We start from the raw sequence: 27906 nt of genomic DNA, 5'->3' as shown, positions 1-27906 counted from the left end.
CAAAGTCATTGTATTTGCACATGGCCAGTAGATGGCACCAAAGGCTCATGTAATGGACAAACTCAATTTGACAAATTATGCCAAACGTCAGGATTTTATTTATTATCACATCTGTAGCAAAAGAAGGAGAAAAAAAAGCAAGTAAGGCCACACTGTCTGAATAAAACATCATGTTTTGTGTCAAACATTTTTTCTATTAATTTGATTTACTTTATCTAGCTTTTAGTAGGAAATGTCATGAGTATTCGTGTGATTGTCACATTGAGCCAAAGTGAATACAACTATAAACAAAAGCTGTAACATAACAAAATAAATACAAACATAATTGTAATAATAATAATGTACAAACAAGGCTGAGGTCCTCTTTCTACCTGATAGTAAAGCCATTTCTTGTTTTATATTTTTATCATTAAATGGTTATAGGGATTTTCCATCATTATTAAGAATATTATAGAACAAGAAAATATGCAAAACTGCCAGGGTGGCATTACTAAAAGTAATACATGTGTGCAATAATTGTTAATTTTAAACAATACATCACTCAGTGGAACTCATTTTGTCCCCGGTGTCAAGATTGACTGTATTTAAACAATCATGTCTAATGTGATTATGAAAGAAGCATCTAATTATTGCAGATACTTCTACAACATGACAATCTGTTTTATTGAATACAGAGTTAGTATCAGTAATTCTTTAAAAATCACTTTTCTCTATATTTTGACATAATTTACAAATGGTGGATTTAACAGTGCTGCTGTATAGCTCACAAATCTATTAGCGTTTTCCTTTTTTTCACTACAGTCAGTGTTTCATCACTAATTACTGCAGTATAATCCAGGATATACTGTAGGAATATTGCAAGATGCTGTTTAGGACAAAGAATCATGCCGACTGGTACAACAGACATATGTACTATATTCCTTTAGTCGAACACTTGGAATGTGGTCAGCAAAATGAGATATAGAAATTCACATCCTCTTAAAATACTATATAGCAGGGTTCTTCAAAGTTTTTCAGGCAAAGGACCCCTTTTTATAGATAGTTTTATAGACTTGTTTGACGTGTAAATTATGTTTATGTTTTCTATTAATATGCTGGATTCATGTTAATGTGTATTCTCAGACATTTAAACTTAAAACCTCAATCCTTAGCTTGACATTTGGCTCTGTACTTGGTCTGCTCTTTTTCCCCACTCTACACCAAACCTTTTTGTCGAAAATAGCCGATTTACAAGCTCGGCTATTTTTGGCCAATGTTCTCCGCAGAATAGGGATGCCAGGGTTCAAGTGGTTCTTAAAATTAAATGAAAAAAAAACTCTCCGATCTCACAAAGATTTGGCGGCCCCCCTGTAGTAACTCTGAGGACCCCCTAGGGGTCACGGACCTCCTGTTGAAGACCCATGCTATATGGTATGGCATTTTGGGTCATTATGGCAGCAATGTAAGGTCACAAGGTTGTGGAATATGACTTCTATTCAAAGATGCTTCTTTCACCAGAGCATAAAGGGAGAGATCTGCCACCGAGACGTGCTGGTCCCTACAGGGAGAAAGAGGAAAACAGTCACATTAATATCATATTAACCCTTGCATTGTGTGTACCTGCTGAAACTTTTGGTGTTAGCGGGTCAAATGTGACCTGTGATTTAACTCAGCCCAAAATACTCAATTACCCCCCCCCCCCCCCCACCCCCACCTCATAGCTGACGTGTTATGCATTCATATCCATGTAAACACTTTTAAAAATATTATTTTGGGTTAGGGTTAGTGTTTCATCTTTCAATATAGCTTGTTTTTAATTATGAAAATGTTAAAATTCACTCATTACATTTCCTATAATGAAGACAATGGATAATGAGGTTATCTAGCTATAATATATGATATAATATTAGAACACACTTCCAAAAATAAAATACTTGTTTTAGTTTTTTTTACTTTAAAAAAATGTTAATATTATTAAAAAATAGTCTAAACTGTGGTGGTCAAAATGTACACATATACCGAAGGTAAAAAAGGGTACTTTTTACTTATTTAAACTTGAAAACGGGTGAGAAATTACCCTAACACAATGGAAGGGTTAATGTGACAGAAATAAATTGGGAGGTAAGTATACAGTATGTTATTGAAAATGTGTATCAGTTCAGTCACGAACCCCGTGCTGTCCTTTGGAGAAGTTGACATGTGCGTAGAGAAGAACTGCGATGTCTTTGTGCCCAGCCTCCAATGCAATCGACAGGGCAGTGCTTTCATCCTATGTAAAATAAATAAACAATCAATACAATATATTGCTGTGGTGGAAAAATTACTCAAATTGTTTACTTTAAGTAAAAGTGTCAATACTGCAATGGTGTAAAGTAGCTGAACAAGTACATTTACTCAAGTACTGTACCGAAGTACACTTTTGAGGATTTTTTACTTTACTGGAGTATTTCCCATTTTCAGTACTTTTACTTCTACTCCACTACATCACAGAGGCAAATATGTACTTTTTACTCCACTACAATGATTTGAAAACTTTAGTTACTAGTTACTTTTCAGATATAAATTGTGATATTATGAAACATACATTAACCACTTTGGCCCTATTTTTATACCTCGAGCTTGTACAGTAGATCTGCTATTTTCAAACATTTTAGTACTTTTACTTTTGGTACTTTAAGTACATTTTGATGCCAATACTTTTGTATTTTTACAGAGTATTTCTATATTCCAGTATTGGTACTGTTACTTAAGTAAAGAATTTGAGAACTGTTTTCCCAACCCTAGCCATGACAGGCCCAAAGAGGCTACAGATGATATATGGCAGGAATGACTCACACTGTCACTGAGCGTGGCGTTGCAGCCAGGCTGCGCCAGCAGCAGCTTGACGAGGTCGGCGTGGCCGTGCTCGCTGGCACACATCAGTGCCGTGGAGCCCTCGTCGTCCTGAAGGTTGACCTCTGCCCCCTGTGCCAGCAGCGCCTGCACCATGTCCATTCTGCCATGGCTCACTGCCAGCATGAGAGCCGTCTGACCGGCCTGCCGCCGGCGAAAAAGACAATAAACGGGTAAAAAAAATTACATACTTGCACTCATGTATGAAGCAAAATTTTAAAAGCTGCAATCCGGGACATTTTTGTTTTAACCAATCAAGAGAGAGAAGATTTTCAATTTTTATAGTGTTCCATTTCTAAATTTGTCTCACAAGTTTTTGGTTGTTTTATGTACACATTGATGCTTTGGTCAGATATTGCAACATTTGACGTGACGAGTAGCCAACCCTCTTCACATCATTTTGCAACATCCAGTTAAAACACATTACAAATCAGTAGTTTTCAAAAGTTTTTGTGCCAAGGACCCCCAAAATGATATGTATTTGGCCGCAGACCCCCCATCTGACAAAGGTTTGTGCCAGGGAGCTTTGTGCCAGGGAACTTTTTCTTTTCAAAATATTTTTATTCCGATTTTTAGACAAAAGCCCAGGGGCGAGTATACATAGCATCTTAAGTCGCATACATTTTGAAAAGAAACACAAATAGAAATAAAATAAGAACAGCCTTAACCTTCAAACACTTGCAAGAATTTTCTAAAATGTTCAAAAATAGCAGATCTGCTATTTTTGAATAGCCAACGCTAAAATCTAAAATTAATTTTACGGTTTTAATTGGTTAATCCTGCCCGAACTGGAATGCGGAAGTGTTGTTCTCAAACCCAACTAGCTGAGTTCTCTCTCCTGATTCGATGAAATTGGTATCTTGTCCTGAAAGTGTATTTTCTGTTTACTAAAGAGCTGGAGAGACAGGGAAGATCCCTGTTATTTTAACAGTGATTTTAAAAATCACTTTTTTAAAGCACTTTTGTAACGGTGTAGATTGGGCCGTCCCAGAGAAAAAACTAAATAAAATGGGGGTCCGTGGCCTAATGGCATATCAAACAGAGGGTCCCTTGAGATTAAAAATGACAATGCCGTCTTGAGGACTAACCTGACTGGCCTTGGCGTTGACGTCTCCTCTCCTGAAGAGCTCCTCCACCACCCCCATGTCTTCTGGGGATTCTACAGCTGCCAGAGCGGCCAGCATGATGGGTGTGTAGCCTGCCTGGTTCTGCTGGTTCACGTTACACACCTCTATGATGATGACAGCAAGACAGGATGAATACAGTTAACAAAACGTACAAAGAAAGCCAGATAGTTGAAGGAGAATGGCGTAAAGCACTACCACAAATCTGATTTCACCACATAAATTCTATGGTGAACATTCGGCAAAAATAGCGAAGAGATACATTTTGGTGCAGACTGTAGAGGGAGAAAGTGAGGGGGGCCTAGTATAGAGCCCTGGGGGACAACGTTCAACTAAGTATATGGTTTGAGTGGTTACGGGAATTAATAAAACTCACCTCTTCTGACTAAACCTCATCTCCTCCTATATGTTCTTTACTTGTAACTAAATTATATTATTTTAGTTAGGTCTCCTACAGGAGATCCTAATTACGTCGTTTATTTGTCAACAATGCTTAGTACAGTACGTGTTTAGGAAGATGCTGGTTATGTTGTGTACAGATGAACAGTGCTCATTGCTTAAAGGGCAAGACCACTTTGGTAGAGGTTTGGGTTGTGTATTTACTTTGCCATTATGTAACTCCAAAGGTGGACAAGAAATCAAAAAAAAATTGCTCCATTGATTAGAAATTGATCATTCAAAATATGCTCCTCATTGACTTACATTGTACGGTAAAACAGCTCTCAAAGTCACTCTTTTAGCACATAAACAAACACAAACAAAGTTGATTCAGACAATATAGAACATCACCAAACCCAGTACTGTTTGTTTTTTTAATAAAAATGTTAACTTCCTGTTGATTTTGCTATTTCTATTAAGAAGAAAACCCAGACTGGATCCGTGGATCCGGATCCGGATCTTCAAATAGTAAAATCAGCAGGAAGTTAACATTTTTATTAAAAAAACAAACAGTACTGGGTTTGGTGGTGTTCTATATTGTCTGAATTAGCTTTGATTGTGTTCGTTTATGTGCTAAAATAGTGACTTTGAGAGCTGTTTCAGCGTACAATGTAAGTCAATGAGGAGCATATTTTGAATTATCAATTTCTAATCAATGGAGCAATTATTTTTGATTTCTTGTCCACCTTTGGAGTTACATCATGGCAAAGTAAATACACAACCCAAACCTCTACCAAAGTGGTCTTGCCCTTTAAATCAACATTAAAGAGCCCATAAACAGGAAGTACCCTAACCCAGTATGAGTAATAATGCATAATAAGCAGTATTATGCATTCAAAGTTTATATAAACACACCCAGCCAAATTAGAATGATTCTAAAGTATTCATTCATTTTCAAAGTCGTGAAAAATAAGCTGTAGTTTTTCTGTTTAGGATTGTGGGGGGGGGGGTCCAAGTCCTAGTGGTGGTGCCAGGCAAGTAACTGCCCTTTTCAGGGTATGAAGAAGGCAGTTACCTGCCGAAACGATGGTTTCTTTTTACTCTGCGTCCAAAGTATTGGCACTTTATCTACCATTGAGTGCGGCCACCTTCTTGTCTCTTAAGACTATTATTTAAAATGATACACTACTTCCAAACAGACAACACAGGTTGGGAACCATGGAGATACAGCATGTCTGTGTGTGTGTGTGTGTGTGTGTGTGTGTGTGTGTGTGTGTGTGTGTGTGTGTGTGTGTGTGTGTGTGTGTGTGTGTGTGTGTGTGTGTGTGTGTGCGCGCACGCGCGCGCGCGTGCTGTACATTATTATTCAATTGAAAGTTATCTGTAGATATCAAGAACTCAAGCCTAGAAATAATCAATAATAACAAAAGAAATACTGTACGTTTAATACATAATAGACTGCCTCCTTCTCCCCCCATCCTGCTGTAAAATACTACTTCAACTAAGGTTAAAAGTGAAAGGGAAAAAATACATTTCTTAACTGAAAAATATAAAAAAAACTAGTAAAAAAAAACTAGTTATTTAGAATTGCACGCAAAATCTTGTTTTCCCACCATGTGATATCTGATGTCATGCATTCTTTCAAATACCTTTTTCAGCTTCTAAGAATCAAGGATTGTTCCTCGTAATCAAAACTAGTCGATGGCAATGGCTCTTGGAAATGGCTCCTCCATGGCTGCCAGTTCCCACCTGACGTCGTGCGGGAGTCCTGACTGCTCCAGACCATACTGACTAACTGCTAGCTTGCATAACGTCTTCAGACTAGGACTCAAGTCTAAGATATACAGGTCATCCGGTGTGTATCTGTATCCTCCAAAGAGGATGACACGATCTTCCACCTTGCAACAGCACATGCTGGTCATCCGAGACGGGGCTTTCCCCTTGGGCTCGACTATCTTCCAGGAGAAGGTCGTCGGACTGAATTTCCACAGGTCATTGAAGGTCCGGTCCAGACGTGAGTTACCACCAAATATGTACAGCTCTCCATTGTAGGCAAAAGCCGAATGATCCTCGCGTCCTTCCGGGAGAAGCTGTGACGAAGGCATGCTCATCAGCCAGCAGTTTGTCTCCGTGTCAAACACTCTGATGTTGTTGTAGTAGGCCTCGTCCGCATAACCCCCAAATACAAACATCTTTTTCCCGATGATGGTGGCAGAGTGACATTCCGAAACGGGCGACGGAGTGTATGTGGCGGTAATAAAAGACCAGACCATCGTGGCGGTGTCCAACTTGTACATGTCATTAGACCATCCAATCTGCAGGCTGAAACCTCCAAAGATATACATGATGTTCTCCAAGACACAGGCTGAGTGGAGCCGCCTCGCTCCCGGAACAGCCCCACAAACCCTGGGCTTGAACCATCTGTGGTTGTTGACGTCGAACGCATACAGGTCGTTGCAGTAGCCCACCGTGAAGGTGACCCCTCCCCAGATGTAGACGATCTTCTGTCGGTACTGATCTTCTATCAGCACCGACGTGTGACCCCAGCACATGTAAGGGGGACCGTTTCCGCTTGTCCCCAGGGCCAACTTCCTCCAGCGCAAAGACACTGTGTTGAATTCGTGCACGTCGATCTGACCCACGTTGTTGTAGGTATTGGTACAACCCTTCCCCCCAAAGGAATACACCTTGTGTCCCACTGCCACAGCAGCATGATAGTACTTCTTTGGTTGTGTTTTCAGGGACACAGTCCAGCGCAACATCTCTCACACCAGGCCCCGCGGTGGATTAATGTGAATTCTTCAAGTCTTCTTGCTCTCTACAAGAATGTACAAGAATGCTGTCGTGGTGCAAACACGACCCCTTATATTGATATATCAGCGGCACGGACGTCACGCAAAGCGTGGCCAATTGGCAGCTAATTCTGACAGGTTGGGCTGGCCAATCAGGCACAGCTAATAGGCTGTTATTAAAGGAGTAGTTCACCCAAAACATTACTTATTTTCCATCAATTACACACCCCGTGAAGCATTGAATTGATGCTTTTTTTTTTTTTTTTTGCATTCCTAATCCTAAACCAATACTTTGATGACCGGGTCATCGGTCTGTAGGACACTCTGCAAGTCTCCTACTAGAGACTTCGCCGGTCATCAAATTATCGGCTTCGGAGCCCGACAAAAAAAAACAAATCTCCATGAATTCAACGCTTCATGGGGTGTGTAATTGATAGAAAATAAGTCATGTTCTGGGTGAACTACTCCTTTAACAGTATCAGTATTACCATCTCCTCCAGGCTCAAGGCAAGGGGGAGGAAGCTGGAAGCAATCCTGTCCAACTCCTCACACCCCCTCCACGAGGGGAAAGTGGGTGACTGAGAAATAAAGCTCCAGGGAAAATTCATCCTCCCACAGCAGAATAACGATATATTCGGCCCTTTGAATATTCTTCAAATCCGTCAACGACAACTGTTTTTGTGTGTACTGTATGTGTGAATGTATAATCACACTGACTGTCCCTCCAGGCTATGGGATCTGATCAGAGTACCTCTGATCCCATCAGAGTACGTCAGTCTGTCCCAAATATGGAGGTCCCCTCTGACGTCATCAATATCAAAGTCAAATGTGTAAAAACGACTCTCAACCAAAGCACTGTTCAGACCAGGATCTAATAATGAATCATAAATACAGGAGCCATAGACATAAGCAACAAGACAACTCAGACTTTCAGCTAAACAACCAGTCATAAAACCACAACCAATCATCCATAGGAACAATACAATCAGACACCTTAGGCCCTAATGATTAGGGGGATCCAAGGGCTAGTGAATAAAAGAGAGAGTGGACTTAAAAACTTGAACCCCAACATCCATACATATTCTGGGAGGAACATTAGCCAAAATGGCAGATCTTGTTGTGTTACCGTAGCCAAAATAGCAGATCTATAAGCGTTGCAAGTTGCAACACAACACGCTATGAGCTTGTAGATCGTCTATGTTAGGCAAAAGCAGTCTAATTACACTTGCAACTCAGGTCCATCTCACTATAAGACTAGAGCGTTTAAGTGGTTCAAAGATTCAGTGGAGGGTAATGCAGTCTAAGTTTAGTTCTACAGTAGCCGATCTACAAGCTCCCAGTCTAAGTCAGCTGACCTGAGGGACATTAGGAGTACAGTAGGAGGAGGGGTTAAAAGGTCAACAATGTAGGAGGGGGGAAACCCATTTAGAACTTTCCAAACCATCAGTAGAATATCAACAATTGATTCTAAACCGTACTGGCAGCCAGTGGAGAGCGGCCAGGCCAAGGATGGTCCCTCGTCTGGGTACCTGTCAGGTGGCTGCAGCGTTTTGGACAGTTGTAGGTGGAACAGGGTAAACTGACAATCCCCTTACAGGGTGTTGCAGTAGTCCATGCTGGAGGATATAAGGGTGAGGATGGCTTCCTAGGCAGGGCCGTGTTAATGTCAAAATGCGACCTAGGCAACGGACAGTTTTCGCCCCCCCCCCCCCCCCCAGCGCACATGCATGCGCGCGCGTGCATGTGTGCGACCCATGCGCGCGCGCGTGACATTTTGCGGTTATTTCGCGGATTGTGGCCGTTTTTTGGCGTTTCTTTGTTACTTTATTTCGGTTTTAGGGTTAGGGTTAGGGTTAGGTTAGGCTTATGTTATTTAATTGAAAGAAAAAAAAAAAATGGTTTAAAAAATAATAATAATAATTTGCGGGGGCATTTTTCCCCCCCCCCCCCCCCCCCCCCCCCCCCCCGACAAGACATAGGCATGTGCCTACATTGCCTGTGCATAAACACGGCCCTGTTCCTAGGGTTCTTTGAAAGAGAGAAACAGCTTGATTTTGGCGATGGTACGAAGAAAAACATAAGAGTAGAGTAGATACACCTTTTGTTGTGTCAATTGTTCAGCTGTCGTGTCAGCCATAATATATATATTTACCACATTTGCCCTGGGTGAGGAGATTATTAAAAGGACCAAGATGTTGATAAGCTTGCGCTGACTGATCATCTGCCTTATCTTCCCTTGGGGTTATACAGCGACTGACCAATTAGCACAAGCCAAAGCTGTATCCTCCCCAGGGGTTATATGGTTGGTGACCAGTGACCACCAATCAGCATAGGCTAAAGAAAGACATATATTCCCAAGGGATTATATGGTAGCTGACCAATCAGTGCAAACTAAAGCTGTACCACGCCAAAGATGGATTAACCACTTAAAGTTTTAAACACTATTATACTTAGTTGACCCCAGGGGTCTGTAATAGCTCCCTCTTTTCCCCCTCGAAATCTCTTCACCGAAGATAGCTGTGAGCATGTTGATTGGTACAGAATATGCAGAATATATTGTCATTGCTGGATGCACCAACTATGATGACATATAATGCATCAATGATTCATTCAATAAAATAAAATAAATCTTCCTTTCGCTAAAACTGTTACTGTGTTTAAACAAGACCAGGAGACCTGGTTCTGCCAGACCCAGAATAAATTCCCTTTTATGCCCATGTATGGGCGAAAAGGGGACGAAATTCAGAGGTCCCTTTCATGCCCATGTATGGACGAAAGGGAGACGAAAAAAAGACAGACTTTTATGCCCATGTATGGACGAAAGGGGGACAAAGCCTCATGTAGGCCGACCCCTTGGGTCTGGCAAAAAGAAATGTCTACAATGAGGAAATAAATGATACAATTAAGTATTATTAGATTGGAACAGTGGTTCTCAAAGTGTGGTCCAGGGACTTTCTGGGTTCCTTGAGGGGGTTCTAAATGGACCCTTACGAGTCTGTAACTCTGACAGTATACAAATGGAACCAAGTGGACCCAACAAGGTCCATTTGTATACTGTCAGAGTTAAAGGAGTAGTTCACCCACAAAATGACTTATTTTCTATCAATTACACGACCCATGAAGCCTTGAATTCATTCATTCATGGCCAATAATTTGATGACCGGCGGAGTCTAATAGGAGACTCAAAGAGACTTCTACTGAGTCTCCTAATGACCGATGACCCGGTCATCAAATTATTGGCTCAGGAATGTGACAAAAAAACAAAAAATATCCATGAATTCAAGACTTCATGGGGTGTGTAATTGATAGAAAATACTATGTAATTTTGAAATTTAAAGGTTTGAGAACCACTGTATCAGAATGCTGAAGTGCCCTGGCTGGAGGAGGGTGTGTTATTACCGGCATCGAGGATGTTCTTGACGATGTGAAAGTTGGAGTGAGACACGCTGTAGTGCAGAGCGGTGTTCCCATTGCCGTCGGCCATGTTGGCTACATGCTGCAGGACAGAGGGAGAGATGAGCCTGAAGGCAGACATGTAGTCCTCCACCAGCGCCCGCACCGCCGCCTTCTGGCTGGACACCCGGAACCACTCCTGCTGCAGCGTGTGCAGGCAGGAACGCTAAGGACGATACACAACATGGTGGGGCTGCATGTGGGCAAAATCTAAATAGCGTGATATTTTTGGACCAAAATACCTCAATATTATTATTGATTTTCAACAGCGTTTGACAATTGTTTTAAGAATAAAATAAGGCTTAAGTGATTAAAACCACCTGAAAAAACATACCATGATACGATATTACGATTACACGAGAGCGCACGCACGCACGCACGCACGCACGCACGCACGCACGCACGCACGCACGCACGCACGCACGCACGCACACACACACACACACACACACACACACACACACACACACACACACACACACACACACACACACACACACACACACACACACACACACACACACACACACACACACACACACACACACACACAAAAAAAGCCATCTTTGTCAGAGCCCGCTTTGTAAATTGCTATAATTCAGAGTGTACAGAGCAATTTGAATAGCCATGTTATAATTATGGGCATGTGAACAAACCATTTAAAGAGCACAGACACTGGTAAGGGTGAGGATCTTAATGATTTGTATAGTTTATCCATAAACAGCATTCTTCATAAGCATCTTTATAACCTCTACTGTACCTGTAGCTTGATAGTAATATGAACAATGTAGTGTACAGTACATATAATGTTTATGTAAGTGAGAGTACTTTTAAATACAATTGCACCCCCCTCGTTAACAGTGGAGGAAAGTAATTAAGTACATTTACTAAAGTACTGTACAAAGGAATATTTTTAGGTACTTGAGTATGTCCATCATTCTCCTCCACCACATCTCAGAGTCAAACATACTTTTTTACTTCAAAACAATCATTAGAAAACTTTAGTTACAAGTTCCTTTGCAGATTTAGATTATTATCATCACAAAACATACATTGAGCTTCATCTATTCGAAATCAACCGATCTACAAGCTCACAACACGTCACAATGGGATGCGTTTTATTCAGCAGATATCTAATGTAGAGCGAAAACAGAAGAGACACCAGTGTAGAGCCCTGAGGGACCCCGCTCAACAAAAGTATAGGGTTTAAGTGGTTGAATGCGTGCTGGCAGGGGAGGGCGTGTGTCACCAGACAAAAACACAACAATAAGGAAGTTCCTCAGACTTGACTTTTTGTTCGAGAAAAAGGTCCAGGAAAATTATAGAGTCTGCATCTAGCTGGGCTATATATATACGCAGTATGTCCAATACCATGCTGTCTTTTTATATTACATTCTTGAACACACCCTTCCTCACAACACACGCCCACCCATCTACACTGTAAAATCCTCAGTGTTCGTTTAACTCTGACAGGGGTATAAATGCAGTGGTGGAAAAAGCACTCCAATTTGTTTTACTTAAGTAAAAGTATCAATACTGCAATGTACAGTGGAAATACTTTGTGAAAGTCCGGAATTAAAAATGGCCTTGAGTAAAAGTACAAAAGTATTGGCATCAAAATATACTTAAAGTACCAAAAGTAGGCTAATCATTATTTTTTTTTATTATTTTAAGTTTTCAAACGTATAAAAATCGCAGATCTACAACAAAATGTATATAGGGCTGAAGTGGGTAATGTATGTTTTGTAATAATAATCTACAAAGTAACCAGTAATTAAAGTTTTCAAATATTTGTAGTGGAGTAAAAGTATAATATTTGCCTCTGAGATGTAGTGGAGTAGATGTGAAAGTACTGTAAATTGGAAATACTCCAGTAAAGTAAATAAATACTCAAAGTACAGTACTTGATTAAATGTGCTTAGTTACTTTACACCACTGTACAAATGTAACCGGTTACATTTGTACAAAAAGTTAAATTGGAAGTGATGAAATAAAAAAAAGTGAACACAACATAATTGAAGCTGCTGTAAGATCTTGGTGGGAGAGATGGAGCTAAAGAGCTGAGAGACAGGGAGACCCCCTGTTACTGAACAAACACTCTATAGCAACGATTACTATCAGATAGAGCTTTAACTTTTAAACTAAAACCTTATCACTTACACCTGCTCAGTGGCCTTGTGGTTAGAGTGTCTGCCCTGAGATTGGGAGGTGGGAGTTCGATGCTCCGGCATCGAACTCACACCAAAGACGATTAAAAACATAGTTCACAATGCCTCCCTGCTTGGCACTCAGCATCAAGGGTTGGATTTGGGTTAAGTCCCTGCGACATACTAACGTCATGTCCAGGGGGTGTACTTCTACATCATGGCTGGGGGGGATGTACTACAGAAACAGAACACATAGGCTCCTGCCCTATGGGCCACATAGGGCAGGCTTACTTTCATCACTTACACCCCATTTCCTACAGTACATTATGTACATACAATTACAATATCCTCTGTGTTCCTATATTCCTCAAAACACAGAAATAGATCTTTCTGGACTCTCGTAATTTTATTCAACCATTATTTTACCATAATAATCACTTTAGATTAAAGTTCTTCGTATCGAGCAAGACCTGGCCAAAGTGTCAGCATTGAAAAGACAAATATAAGACATTATAAGATGAGGAGAAAAGATAAAAAGCAGTGAAACTTACTAGTTCCCTGGAGGATAACGCTGTGTCATCGTTCAGGTGGGTCTTTAAGGCGTGACACGCAGAAATCATCTTCTCACTTAATTTAAACCTTATAGGAATAAAGAGTTACTGGTTATTATATATTATGCACAATATCCCAAACCTTCTCACAAACCACACACCTGCCAAACACTGAACAAACACACTGCGTTTCATCATTCTGGATTGTCCTCCACACCAGAACCTAAATATCCAATCAGCAAACCCAGTCCATCCAATAAAGGCAGAAAAGCTCAAGAATATATTTTAAAAAATAACAATAAGAAACATTTAAAAGCTTGTAGCAGACTCCTACTTTGGCTGTGCATTGGAAGCAGCTTTGCCCTGCCCCGCTGGTCCTAGATGAGACGGGAGGCCCGGGACGTCCCTCCATTTTTTACTCCGATTCCAGTCCTCTTCTGTGGCAGCTGTGTCCTCGCAGCTGGAAGACCCACATGATGCTGACACAGGATCTAACCTGGAAACACACCATCAAATTATTTTTAAAGATTTTTTTGTGGCTTTTTATGCCTTTATTTAGAGAAGGATAGGGAAAGTAGGCTGACAGGAAATAGGGAGAGATGGGGGGGGGGGTGACACGCAGCAAAGGTCGTCGGGAACGGGAGTCGAACCCGCGACACGCTGTCAGGCTGGCATTGCAGCCTAGGGTGCCTGGACCGTCACTCTGCGGCCCCAGGCCACACCATCATATTCTATAATTCTACATACAGCAGTTCCCAATCTTTTCTGGATCAGGGCCTAGTAGCACCATCAGTATACTGTTTAAACTTTGTATCTCCTCTGAGCACCTGGTTGGCTTCTTAGTTTTTCTCTGCAAATCAATCGATAGTGTTCTGACTCAGAGCAATGGAACTAACGTAGTATACTTTAAGTTACTATTTATCGGTATCGCAATGAAAACTAATTGCAATCAAGGTTTTAGAGAAAGAAGTACCGTGATTTTTTTTTTCTTTTACAATAATTTGTTTAAATTAATGTTATACAGTATTATCAACAAAATCATAGTGTTTTGCCAATTATTTGGGCGCCCACTTGCAATATCCTCAAGGCCCACCAGTGGAAATCGTTGTTCCAATACAAAGAACCTACAATACGAAATGCAGCGAAACGAATCACAAGTGGACATGGCCATCATCATTTCAGCAGTCTGTGTAAACATAGAAAAAGAAGTTGGACATTGTTTCTGCCGGGTGGAAACCTCATTTGTCCAAGACTTGTTACTTTTCAGGATTCAAATTCAAAAGCAGCAAAAGTTGCAGATCTACAAGCTCGAAACGCGTCCCTTCGCACCACGTTTCGATCTAGCGCAGGGGTCTTCAACGTTTTCAGGCCAAGGACCCCTTGGCTGAGAGAGAGAGAAAGCAGGGACCCCCAATAATAATAAATAAATAAAGAAATACATCACATGGATGCAACTGGGACGCATCATCAGTGTTGTAGCCTGGGGTCATAGGGTGTTTCGGGTCTCGCAACATACAACATACACCCTCGCCCAGGTGACCCAGCCAGGGTTGATCAAGCCCCAACTTACGTCCCAGTAGCACCCACGGTCAGTCCTATAGGGAAAGACAGGGCCACTCAGTCCGCTTCTCCGGAAGTACTCTGCCGGGACTCGGGAGAGGCTCTGGCACGTGGAGGGACTAGGCTCTGTGGGTTGTCTCCTGGCCGGGCTCCTCCTTCGTCTCACCAGGTCCAGGACCTGAGCGCTGTACCAGATCCTCTGTACCATCCCGATCCAAACATTTCCTTCTGGCGTGATGGTTCCTTGGGCCGATACCACTAGATTGGGCCGTCTAATGGTATTAGCTCTGCTTGCGGTACGCTGGAATGGAATGGCCCTCCTAAAGGGCTCACCGCGGGTTTGTTGGGATTCTTCCTCACGGAAGACACAGCATGGGGCGCTAACCCATACTGCTCCCGGGATACCGTCTACATTCCGGCTGTCAACAGTCTCTCCTGTGGTCACCAAACTATTCCTGGTTGTCACGTAGTCTATAAATTCCTATGAGCCACTATAAATAGAATAACTAATAAAGAAATACATCACATGGATGCAACTGGGACGCATCATCAGTGTTGTAGCCTGGGGTCATAGGGTGTTTCGGGTCTCGCAACATACAACATACACCCTCGCCCAGGTGACCCAGCCAGGGTTGATCAAGCCCCAACTTACGTCCCAGTAGCACCCACGGTCAGTCCTATAGGGAAAGACAGGGCCACTCAGTCCGCTTCTCCGGAAGTACTCTGCCGGGACTCGGGAGAGGCTCTGGCACGTGGAGGGACTAGGCTCTGTGGGTTGTCTCCTGGCCGGGCTCCTCCTTCGTCTCACCAGGTCCAGGACCTGAGCGCTGTACCAGATCCTCTGTACCATCCCGATCCAAACATTTCCTTCTGGCGTGATGGTTCCTTGGGCCGATACCACTAGATTGGGCCGTCTAATGGTATTAGCTCTGCTTGCGGTACGCTGGAATGGAATGGCCCTCCTAAAGGGCTCACCGCGGGTTTGTTGGGATTCTTCCTCACGGAAGACACAGCATGGGGCGCTAACCCATACTGCTCCCGGGATACCGTCTACATTCCGGCTGTCAACAGTCTCTCCTGTGGTCACCAAACTATTCCTGGTTGTCACGTAGTCTATAAATTCCTATGAGCCACTATAAATAGAATAACTAATAAAGAAATACATCACATGGATGCAACTGGGACGCATCATCAGTGTTGTAGCCTGGGGTCATAGGGTGTTTCGGGTCTCGCAACATACAACATACACCCTCGCCCAGGTGACCCAGCCAGGGTTGATCAAGCCCCAACTTACGTCCCAGTAGCACCCACGGTCAGTCCTATAGGGAAAGACAGGGCCACTCAGTCCGCTTCTCCGGAAGTACTCTGCCGGGACTCGGGAGAGGCTCTGGCACGTGGAGGGACTAGGCTCTGTGGGTTGTCTCCTGGCCGGGCTCCTCCTTCGTCTCACCAGGTCCAGGACCTGAGCGCTGTACCAGATCCTCTGTACCATCCCGATCCAAACATTTCCTTCTGGCGTGATGGTTCCTTGGGCCGATACCACTAGATTGGGCCGTCTAATGGTATTAGCTCTGCTTGCGGTACGCTGGAATGGAATGGCCCTCCTAAAGGGCTCACCGCGGGTTTGTTGGGATTCTTCCTCACGGAAGACACAGCATGGGGCGCTAACCCATACTGCTCCCGGGATACCGTCAATATATATATATTGTATAGAATATAATCTTTTCATAGATTTCATAGATAGCTTCATAGACTTGTTTGACAGCACTGTCATCAGTGTTGGATTTATTTTAATGTGTTTTCAGACTTTTAACCACATAAACCGTCCATACTAAGTAAACTTGACCCACTCTGTACTTGGTCTGCTCTTTTTTCCCCCTACACCAAACCTCTTTGCCGAAAATAGCAAGATCTACAAGCGCACAACGTTGTGTGCTTGTAGATCTGCTATTTTTGGCTAAAGTTCTCCTCAGAATAGGGATGCTTGGTTGAAGTGATTAATGTAAAAATCACAAAGATTTGGCGGCCCCCCTGCAGTAACTCTGAGGACCCCCTAGGGGTTCCGGACCCACTGTTGAAGACCCCTGATCTAGCGGATCAGCTACTTTTGATGCTTTTGTGTGACACTGTATAGCGTGATCAAGTAAGGCGTTCATTTTACGAAAAAAAACACAAAAGGTTATGGAATATGGAGATAAGAGTTTTCTGCCCGACAGCAACGACATGTGATTCTTACCCTGCGGTCACGCCCATAAACTTTAAGCTCTTCCTGTTGCTGCTGCAGCCTTGCTCTCCATCTCTCTTCTTCATGATGGACCGCAGCATGCAGGCATTAGCAGGCCTGTCTACGAGACAAGCATGCAACACAAGACTCATTATTATCCTTGCATAACACACACCACACAATACCAATCAGTGGTGGAAGAAGTACTCACATTTTCTTTACTTTAAGTAAAAGTATCGATAACGCAATGCAGAAATGCTCTGTTTCAAGTAAAAGTCCTGTATTCGTACATTTACTTGATTAAAAGTACAAACGTATTGGCATCGAAATGTACTTAAAGTACCGAAAGTAAAAGTACTCATGCAGAATGTTTCACAAGGTATCACTATCATATGTATAACATGTATTAAAATCTTTTGAAAATAGCCGATCTACATGCTCAAAACTCGTCGCAAAGCGACGTCTTATGAGCTTGTAGATCGACAAATAGCCAAAGTTTAAATAGGGCTGAAGTGATTAATATATGTTTTGTAATAATAATGAAAATCTACAAAATAACTAGTAACTTAAAGTTTTCAAATAATTGTGGTGGGGTAAAAAGTACAATATTTGCCTCTGAGATGTAGTGGAGTATTGAAAATGGGAAATACCAGTAAAGTGAAAGTACCTCAAACTTTTACGTATGTACAGTACTTTAACTTGAGTAAATGTACTTGGTTACTTTCCACCACTGAAGACAAACATGGAACACATTATCCTTGCATAATATACCACACAATACCAATGCAATGTGACATTTGAAGGGTACCTATTTATAGTATTGAATACAGTGTGGTGGAAAGTTTACAAGGACAATTTACGTACTCTATTTAAGTACACGTTCTCCACTACATCTCAGTGGCAAATATTGCACTTTTTACTACGCTACAATTGTTTGAAAACATTGCAGATTTTGATTATTACTACAAAACATACTATAACCAATGAAGCCCAAAACTTCATCTATTTTTTGTTTTACTTTTCAAAAACAACTTTTACCTTTGGTACTTTTACTCAAGTAAAAATGTTAATACATGAGTATTTCTACATTGTGATATTGCTACTTTTACATAAGTAAAGAAAATCCGAGTAACTTAATCCACCATTGTCTGTCTAAAGACAACCATGGAACACAAGCCTTCATTATCCTTGCATACATCCATCCCACAATACCAATATAATGAAGGGTATCTATTTATATCATATTTAATATCTATTCCACAACCTCAGATGTAACATGACTGGAGGATTTAGTTAGCTTATAATTCATAATAATTTGTGGGCTTTGCTTCAAGCTTTGTTATGAATATATATGACAGCCTCATTATGAAAAAAACATTCTTTCACACAGACATTCCAGAAAACCAAGTCAATTTTAGGCCGTCTGAAGCCACAAACTGCTATGTAGTGCAATATGTGTGCTTTCCAAAACCCGACATCATTCCAAACATTGCAAGTGTACGCCTCAAAGATCAACTCAAAGCCAAGCCAAGGAGAGATACTTCTTCCAATTCCTACCAGTTTAAAGCTACAATCCAGAACATATTTTTAATCAATTAGGACCGGGGAACGCATCTGTGTCATTTTATAGATTTATTTGGCAATGAGCTTGTAGATCTGCTATTTTTTGAAAAATCGAACTCAAATTTGTGCAAATCTTTGAATATATATATATTTAAAGCGAACATTTGTAACTCAAATCCTTGCTTCTGGGGGGGGGGGGGTCCCTGGAACAAACCATTTTGAGATGGGGGTCCGCGGGCCAAATACGTATCTAAAAATGTTTTCTAAATCCGAACAGTATGTTGCTATATCAGTTGGGCTCCAACTTTTCCACGTCAAGGACCCCCAAAATGATTATGTATTTGTCCGCGGACCCCCATCTCAAAATATGTTGTTCCAGGGACCCCCAGAAGCACAGATCAGAGTTAAAAATGTTCGCTTTAAAAGATAACTAACCTAGTATACTTGAAGTTCTTTATTGTTATTACTTTTTAATATGCATCTTATATTATCATCAAAATCTTGCTTTGGCAATTATTTTGGGGGTCATTTGTGTGCCTCGCAGCCACACACACGCACACACACACACACGCACGCACGCACGCACACACACACTAATAATTTATTTATGTCCACATAAGAGATGCAATACAAGGACAAATATTACAAGGTGCTGTAAAAAACAAAGTACAGTCAGCAAATCTTGGACACACACACACACACACACACACACACACACACACACACACACACACACACACACACACACACACACACACACACACACACACACACACACACACACACACACACAGAGAGAGTTTACCTTGAAGAACAGATGCATGCTGTTCTATCATTTGGATTTTTCGTTTGACCTCTGAATCATTACATCCCAGGTGACTGACCTCGTTCGGGGGACATGACATGGACTGAACCTGCTGCCTATAGTCTGCAACAGAGAACAGCAATAAAATAAAATACATTTCATTTGAGCTTGTAGATCTGCTACTTTTGATATGTTTTTATTTGAATCCTGAAAAGTAACACTTTTGGACATTTCCACCCGACAGAGACGATTTACGAAAGTTGCAGAAATCTTGTATCTGCAATATTTAATCTTTTAGCTTTTTCACAAATGAATGCCCTCTATTTATACTTCGTACTTCGCCACTTCTACAAGCTCACAATGCAAGGCCATGTAATGAGTTGTGAGCTTTTTAGATCTGCTATTTTAGCTATTTTTGGAAGAAAAGAAATGTGGGGAAAAAAGAAATAATAATAATGACATGCCAGAAAAAAACTAGACATGCCAGGTTGAAAGCGGTTAAGCCTGTCTGTGGGTTTTATAAATATTAACAAGAGCTTGTGACTAATAACTACATTGGATCCATTGGAACACAGGTCCCCCCCCCCCCCATTTCCTGAAAAGTAATGGTTTTGGACATATAAGGTTTCCACCCAACAGCGAGGATATGAGAACCAGTGGTGTAAAGTAACTAAGTACATTTACTCAAGTACTGTGCTTAAGTACAATTTGGAGGTATTTTTTTTTAACTTTCTTCAGTATTTAAACATTTCAGTACTTTCAGTTCTACTCCACTACATCTCAGAGGCAAATATTGTACTTTTTAATCCACAAAAAAAATATTTTTCAGCTTTAATTACTAGTTACTTTGCAGATTTAGATTATCACAAAACAAACAACCACTTCAGCCCTATATTTTTCGGTCATTTGAAAATAGCATATCTACAAGCTCACAATGCGTTGGCCATTTTCATATACATTTTGTATACATTCTGCACAAATGAGTACTTTTACTTGTGGTACTTTTACTCAAGTACATTTTGAATACTGGAATTGTACTTGCAAGGGTGCAGTCACACTGAAATTAGAATAGCAACAAACCGCTCCGTTCCCATTGAAAAGCATTGGCGGAATCCGCCCGCATAGACAGAATTAAAGTTCGGTGTGACCGCACCCTAACAGAGTATTTCTACATTGCAGTATTGATACTTTTACGTGAATAAAACATGTGGAAGTACTTCTTCCATCACTGATGAGAAGAACACTGTTCTTCTAAACTTCAGGTAGTGACTCTGGCAGATGGACCAGTGTTGATTTCGTCGACTAAAACTATGACGGAAAATGTTCGTCGACTACCTTTTTTCACTGACAAAAAACGAAAACTAAGCTACGATGACTAAAACAAAGACTAAATATATTGACAATTTCGTCAACAAACAAAAACTAGACAAAATTTTTAGTGAGGGACTAGTGGAGAAGAGATCCAGTAGAACTAAAAGACAAGTCATTTTATGTTCAGGTGTTGCGCTCTGAAAATAGCAGATCTACAAGCTCACAACGCGTCGCAGCGCGACGCGTTGTGAGCTTGTAGATCTGCTATCTGCTATTTTCAGCATGCAACCAAGTGTAAAATCAGCCATTACAACGCCATCAAGGCTCCGGCAAAATACATTTGAGTCGACTAAATCAACTGTAAGATGGACCACTGTTTCTCTAACCTTCAGATTGAGACTCTGGTAGGTGGATCACTGTTTCTCTAAAATTCAGGTAGTGACTCTGGAAGATGGACCACCGTTTCTCTAACCTTCAGGTTGTGACTCTGGTAGGTGCACCCCTGTTTCTCTGTGTCTCATGGCTGTGTTGATGCTGGACAAGGTGCTGACCAGCTTGGGGGTGATGTTTCTGCTTTGCTGTTGGATGAACGCTTTCCCCAGCTCACAGTAGCTCTCTGTGGGTAATACCAGAGTTATTGTAGTCAACTAAAACTCACAAAATAAGTAGATAAGTAGAATTGACAACATATATTACCTGAAAAAAATGATCGAAATGAGGCTTTACGAAAACCGATAATTAAAATCATAGAGTCTTTAGTTTTATTATTGTCAATATTTTTCATATGTCATTTAGCTGTGCCAGTTTTAAGCCCTGTTTTAAACTTCTTCTTAAATGTTCACAAATACTGAAAAACAACCACATAATGTCACAGACCTTTTTTAATCTCTCACCTGTCTAAAACAAAAAATACACTGAAAAAATAGTTAAACAAAACTAGCAAGCTCACTTTAAAAATAAACACTAACACATCTCAAAGCTCTAATAACCTTGGGGTACATCTTGTTGCTCCTTTAGCAGCCTCTGCATCCTCTCTATGTACAGGTTGAGCTCTGCGTCCCACTTGGACTGTATGGCGTCCTGGGACGTCTGGGCAGGTGTCTGGGACGGGTTGGACAGGTCTCGTATCTTCCCCTCTCCTACACCAACACTCCTCGTTCTGTTGGGGTCGGGTAAATGAGACGGTCCGCAGGCCATGTTGCGTGTTTTCAGTCCAACCAGGAAGTTTTCCTTTATGTTAGTCATTCCGACTCCTGCGTCTCGGGTTGCTGCCTTGGCCACCGACGCCGGTCGTTGTTTTAAAGCGCCACCTGCCCAGGCTGTGGTTCCCACGCCGACCGAACGTGTCTCTGGAGCACCTTGGACATCCTGGACCCTGCCGCCCACAGACACCGTCCTGGTGACGGCCTGAGCGGTGTTGGTGTGCTTCTCTTGCGTATTGAGCACAGTATTAGTGCTGGAGTTGGTGCTGAAGGCGTGGCTGGTGCTGGTAAAGCGGGACACAGAGTTGAGTTCCGTGTTGGTGCGCTGCGAGGCCGTCTGAGGCGAGGCCATGATGCCCAGATTCACTCCTATGACCGGATCTGTGGCCATGCCATGAGAAACCACTTGCTTTGCTTCAACAACAGTCACGTCGACTGAACAGTCCCCACAAGCCACTGAGCGATACTCGACCCCTTCTTTCCCACATCCCAGACTTTGCATTCTCACGTCAGTGTTGGTGCCTGCCTCACACACCTCCATCACCGTCTCCACCGCTTTGGTGCTGGTATCTACGTGCGTGCCGACACACTGGTCCCTGTTTCCCACGTGCGGCCTGACCTCCCAGTGGCTCATAGGCTCGTCTGGGCCCGTGCTCACACTGTGGAGCTCAGGCCTACAGCTGACCCCCACGGTGCAAACCTTCACCTCAGCGCTGCCTCCCGTGCTGGCGTCCAGGAGCACCGTGTGGTTGCCCACCCCTTGGCTCCTGGTGTGGACCTTAGCCTCGCAGCTTGCGCTCTCGGTCGAGGGCTTGGCGGTGGAGGCCTTGTCGACGCGGTTCCTCGCCCCCGCGGCCTGAAGCTCCAGCTTCAGACGGCTCATTTCCGTCTGCAGGGCCGCTTCCTTCAGCTCCGCTTCCAGCTGACAGATTCTCTCCTGCAGGATGGCGACGACTCCCTGCTGGTCGTCGGGTTCCGCGTCCCCTTCAGCGATAGATCCGAGGTTGACCTCCGACACGCGCGTTGCAACGGATCTCGTCTCTATCAGTTCGGTGCCCACAGAGGCATCTTGGTTTCCCCTCGATGGCTTGGAAAGGACAAACACGTCTTCCTCTGTGCCAACGGCAACTGACTTCACGGATTTGCCGTGAGGCGTGCTGTATAATTGTCCGTGCCGCGGTAGTAAACGTCCACCTTTGATGGTCCGCTCCAGGGCTTGCATCTCTTCGCTCAGCTGCTTGAACTCCTTGAGCCCGGAACAGGCACCTAGCCCCATCACGCTCTGCAGTCCTGCATCGGTGTTGACCTCGTTCTCGGTCTCGGAGACCTTCTGGAAGCACTCGGGACTCCCCGTGCTGTAGGCTCTCTTCCGGAACGCGTCGCTCAGGTCCCACTCGTTCTGGTTCTTGAACTGGGACGCCATCTGCCTCTTCTCCTCCTGCAGGACGGCGATCTTCACCTGCAGAACGGGGATGGTCTTCACCTGTTCCTCCAGCTCCTTCAGCCTCTGCAGAGCCACCACCATCTGGTCGCGGACGTGCTGCAAATGTGTGGGGCCGAGACCTGTGTGGAAAAGAAGTATTACTACTCAGAGATTTTACTTAAGTAAAAGTACCAATACCACAACATATACAAATACTCAGTTACAAGTAAAAGGCCTGTATTTTACTTGAGTAAAAGGACAAAAGTACTGGCATCAAAATATACTTAAAGTGGCAAAAGTACTCATTATGAATCATATATATCATTTTACTGAACTATAATTATTGATCATTAACCAACAAGCACAATTTTATACTTAGGCTACTGGAAAACAGCCGATCTACAAGCTCACAGCGACGCGTTGTGAGCTTGTAGATTGGCTGTTTTCAAAACGTTTAGTGTTTTTATTAATAATTGTATTAATTATTAATAATCGAAATATGCAAAGTAATTAAAGCTCTCAAATAAATGTAGTGGAGTAAAAAGAACAATATTTGCCCCTGCAATGTAGTGGAATAGAAGTATAAAGTGTCAAGAAATGGAAATACTCAAGTAAAGTAAAAGTACCTTGGAAATTGTGCTTAGCCCATTTAGACCTGGAACACCTACAGTATACGTTGTTATACCTTTCAAGCCGGGAACACCTCTGTGTCAAATTAGCTGTTCAACATCAAACATTTTGAAATGTTTAAATAAAGACTTGAGGTTTTTCAGAAAACTTAGGTCAGGATGAGAAGGCTTTTTAGAATCGGCCTCAGGTCTAAATGGGTTGAATACAGTACTTTGAGTAAATGTACTTAGTTACTTTAACCCATTAAGACCTGGAACTGTGTCATTTTTAGATTTGAGCTAAAAAGCATTATTTTACACTTTGGGCTATTCAAAAATAGCAGATATACAAGCTCATAGCGCGGCACCGAGTGCCGCGCTACGAGCTTGTAGATCTGCTATTTTTGAAAAATCGTGAAAATGTGTGCAAATCTTTGAATATATATATTTTTAAAGCGAACATTTTTAACTCAAATCTTTGCTTCTGGGGGGTCCCTGGAACAAAATATTTTGATGGGGGTCTGCAGCCAAATACATATAATTTTGGGGGTCCTTGACATGAAAAAGATTGAGCACCACTGATATAGAAACATACGTTTTTCAGAATACTGTTGAGATTGAGCTCCACTGACCTGTGAGCGGGGTGGATCGTCCGGAGCTCTGCGGGCTGATCCTCAGGGACCCCGTGCTGCCTCGGCTTCCCAGGGAGGAGCTGAGGTGGACGGACAGCTCGCCTCCTCCAGGACCACCAGGCTTGTTTCCATTGTTGTTCTGGTTGTAGGCGCCCAGGCCGGTGAAGGGAGACAGGGACCCCGTACATCCCACCCCTCCGAAGCTGGCCAGCCGTCGGCGCGGACGGGGCTCCGGCTGAGGCCTCTCCTGCTCCAAGCGCCTTCGAGTCTCCACAAGGGTCTTTTCCACCTGAGGACAGGGGGTTGTCAGGATGAAGGAAGTAATTAGTTGACGATCAACTGTCATAGAAACGATTGCCATCAATATTAATGAGTTAATTGTGTATTTGGCTTTGAACATTGGCAGTGGTGGAAAGTAACTAAGCACATTTACTCAAGTACTGTACTTATGTACAATTTTGAGGTATTTGTACTTTACTTGAGTATTTCCAATTTCCAATACTTTTACTTCTACACCACTACATCTCGGTTCCAAATATTGTACTTTTACTCCACTACATTTATTTGCAAACTTTACTTACTAGTACCTTTGCAGATATAAAGAATTCTATTATAAAACATACATTAGCCACTTCAGCCCTATTTTATACATATGCTATTTTCAGACATTTTAGTACTTTAACTTGTGGTACTTTAAGTATATTTTGATGCCAATACTTTAATCAAGTAACATTTTGAATACAGGTCTTTTACTTGTATCAGAGTATTTTCATATTGTGATATTGCTACTTTTACTTAAAGTAAAATATCTGAGTACTTCTTCCACCACTGAACATTGGAATGTATGAATAATATTTTAATTTCTGTTTGCCTTAACCCATTTAGACCTAAGACCGATTCTAACAATGCCTAAAAACTTCAAATTTGTATTACTTTTTTTTTTTTAAACAATGATGTTGCTCTATATATAGACGGATTTCCGCGCGACGTCATCACAGAGCAGAATGCGCAATCTGCGCATGCTCGGGGGAAACGAATTGTTACGCCGTTCACTCTGTTGTTGTTTTCGGGAGTTAGATAGCCATAATTCTCTATAGGCTTACCCCTCCTCTGCGCGGTCATATCCTCTCATGTTTACTAACAGGAAACCCGTCTATAGCAACAACTAATGTGGCACAGATGCTATCCCGTATTGAAAGGTTAAGGTCTAAATTGGTTAAGGCTTTGTACTATAAATATAAATTGCACATGGCAGATATGACAAATAACCTAAAAATACAAAGAAATGACTGACAATGACCAGTAGCAATAATCAAAGTAAATGTACTATGGTCAAAACAGGCCTTATATGTATTACTTTTATTCTTTAAAAAATGTTCAAAGATAGTAGAAACAGCCATTCTACAAGCCTGTAGATTGTGAAGTCGTAGATCGGCTATTTTCAACATTTTTCAACAGATTAATTTGTACAGATGAATGGACAGGATTCTGTCAATTATGCAAAAATAATTGCGATTATCTGAAATAACTGCAATCAGGCGATGACGTAATAATTGCGACGAGCCTACCTGAGGATTGTGTCTGGACGATGTCAGAGATGTCACTGACGGTGAGGGCTTCAATGTTGTGAGCCCCTCATTACTGGAGGCTGTGGCGATGGAGGAGGAACTATGGGATGGAGGGAGAGGTGGCCGACCTCTGGTCGTAGAAGACATGACCAAGAGTCGAGTGACTGTGTCATCACTGTTACTTGATGGGAGGGACAGGTCTGAGGACGTCCATTCACCTGCTGAAGAGCTACTTTGTGTTTTCTGTGTTTTCTGTGTTTTTTCCTCATTGCTGGTCCTTCTCTTGAAGCTTAGTCGCTTAATGGTGGTGTTGTTTTAGGATATCGTCCACGCACTTCAGGATGAACTCTTCAAAGTAGGTTCCACTGAGATCTGTTAAGAGTCAGGAGAATGACTAAAAGTTAATAGCTGGAAGAAAAAAAAACTTTTGCCAGCAGGGGGCAGAAACAGAATGGAAAATAAAAAGAGAGCTCTACATGATGGTATGGTGTAAAACAATGATTCATTGATAAAAACCATAACAAACAGACATTATATGCACCTTCACATTTCAAACCAGATAGCAATCAAATGAAGTATTAATGTAACTATAGCATCCAGTAAATGCTAATGAAAAATTTGCATCATAAATCAACTTTTAGAAACTTCACTATCTATATGCTCAACTGTCAAAAATCATCATCAAGGCTCCAAAGTAGCCTGAAGCTTCAATGTAGCCTGACAACGTGTCGCGGGTTCGAGTCCCGATCCAGACGGCCTTTGCTGCATGTCACTCCCCATTTCTCTCCCCGATTTCCTGTCAACCTACTATCCTATCAATAAAAGGCAAAAAAAAGCCCAGAAAAAAAGATTTAAAAAAAAATCATCATCAAAATCATCAATTGAAAACTGATATGTTGTCAAGAGCCCAGTCAGTAAAATGTACTGCAAGTACAATCACAATTCTGCATTTCATCCCTCGTAGAGCCAGGCGGTTTAACTTACCTCAGCATAATATAGTATTCCTCTTTGATAATAATGCTCTGTCAAGAACATCAACAGCTTTACTTGTCTCACTTCCCAAGTTCTTTACTAGTCTCTCTTTGCCTATATCCCACAGGAGGAAGTAACTAGTCTATATTTGCCTATATACCACCAGAGGAGGAAACTAGTCTCTCTATGCCTATGTCCCACCAGAGGACGTGACTAGTCTGTCTTTGCCTTTATCCGACCAGAGAAGGGACAGAGAAGGGACAGAATAGATTTGACCAGATGTGTGGATACACAGTTTTGAATAGTTGTTGGTTGAGAGTTCTCCAATGGGAGGCTTCTCTGCACAGACGGGATGAAATCTATAATTACTCTGGAAGTCTCCCTCTGCATGGCTAACCACACAGTAAAAATCCTCAGTGTTCATTTAACTCTGTGAGTATACAATTGTTACATTTGTATACTTCCCCAGAGTTACAAATGAATAAATGAACAGTGAGGATTTTTACTGTGCATTCTTTGCATTTTTTTGTCATGGCACCAGCCCTTCTTTTCAGAGACTGAATAAACGAATGAACAAACATATAACCCTGTCTGTACCCTGTCTATAGCAGTTGATACTTAATGGAATAACACATGTTTATTCTTTAAGTGACAACACAAGGTTAATTCAAAATAACTAACTAGCTTACTTTTTAAATTTGTATTATCATTTTGCTATTTTT

General features: G+C 42.0%; 1 protein-coding gene across 1 annotated transcript; it reads right to left on the bottom strand.

Moving 5' to 3' along the window:
* On the bottom strand, window positions 1-27330 carry LOC311037378 (KN motif and ankyrin repeat domain-containing protein 1-like). Its single transcript, XM_084046515.1, has 14 exons — window positions 27197-27330; window positions 26213-26584; window positions 24645-24933; window positions 21769-23544; window positions 21252-21395; window positions 19469-19591; window positions 17113-17221; window positions 13651-13812; window positions 13317-13404; window positions 10565-10784; window positions 3960-4102; window positions 2815-3015; window positions 2150-2248; window positions 1-1537 (listed from the first exon to the last, which is right to left on the bottom strand). The coding sequence occupies exons 2-14, from the start codon at window positions 26357-26359 to the stop codon at window positions 1472-1474; spliced, it is 3567 nt and encodes a 1188-aa protein (XP_083902641.1). The 5' UTR covers window positions 26360-26584; window positions 27197-27330; the 3' UTR covers window positions 1-1471.
* Between the last annotated feature and the right edge of the window lie 576 nt (window positions 27331-27906).

This window comes from Gymnoscopelus microlampas (genome assembly GCF_963454915.1).
Source record: "Gymnoscopelus microlampas genome assembly, chromosome: 21".
Taxonomy (NCBI): domain Eukaryota; kingdom Metazoa; phylum Chordata; class Actinopteri; order Myctophiformes; family Myctophidae; genus Gymnoscopelus; species Gymnoscopelus microlampas.
Note: the sequence above shows the minus strand (reverse complement) of the source record. Positions and strands in the feature narration are given on the sequence as shown.

What these genes read in the sequence shown, in the direction of transcription:
- LOC311037378 (XM_084046515.1), bottom strand. Translation starts at nt 26,359, where the DNA reads ATGTCTTCTACGACCAGAGGTCGGCCACCTCTCCCTCCATCCCATAGT. An exon ending in GCAACAAGATGTACCCCAAG is followed by an intron (nt 21,396 to 21,768) that starts GTTATTAGAGCT and finishes TATTACCCACAG; the next exon opens with AGAGCTACTGTGAGCTGGGG. An exon ending in TCAACGCCAAGGCCAGTCAG is followed by an intron (nt 3,016 to 3,959) that starts GTTAGTCCTCAA and finishes CGCCGGCGGCAG; the next exon opens with GCCGGTCAGACGGCTCTCAT.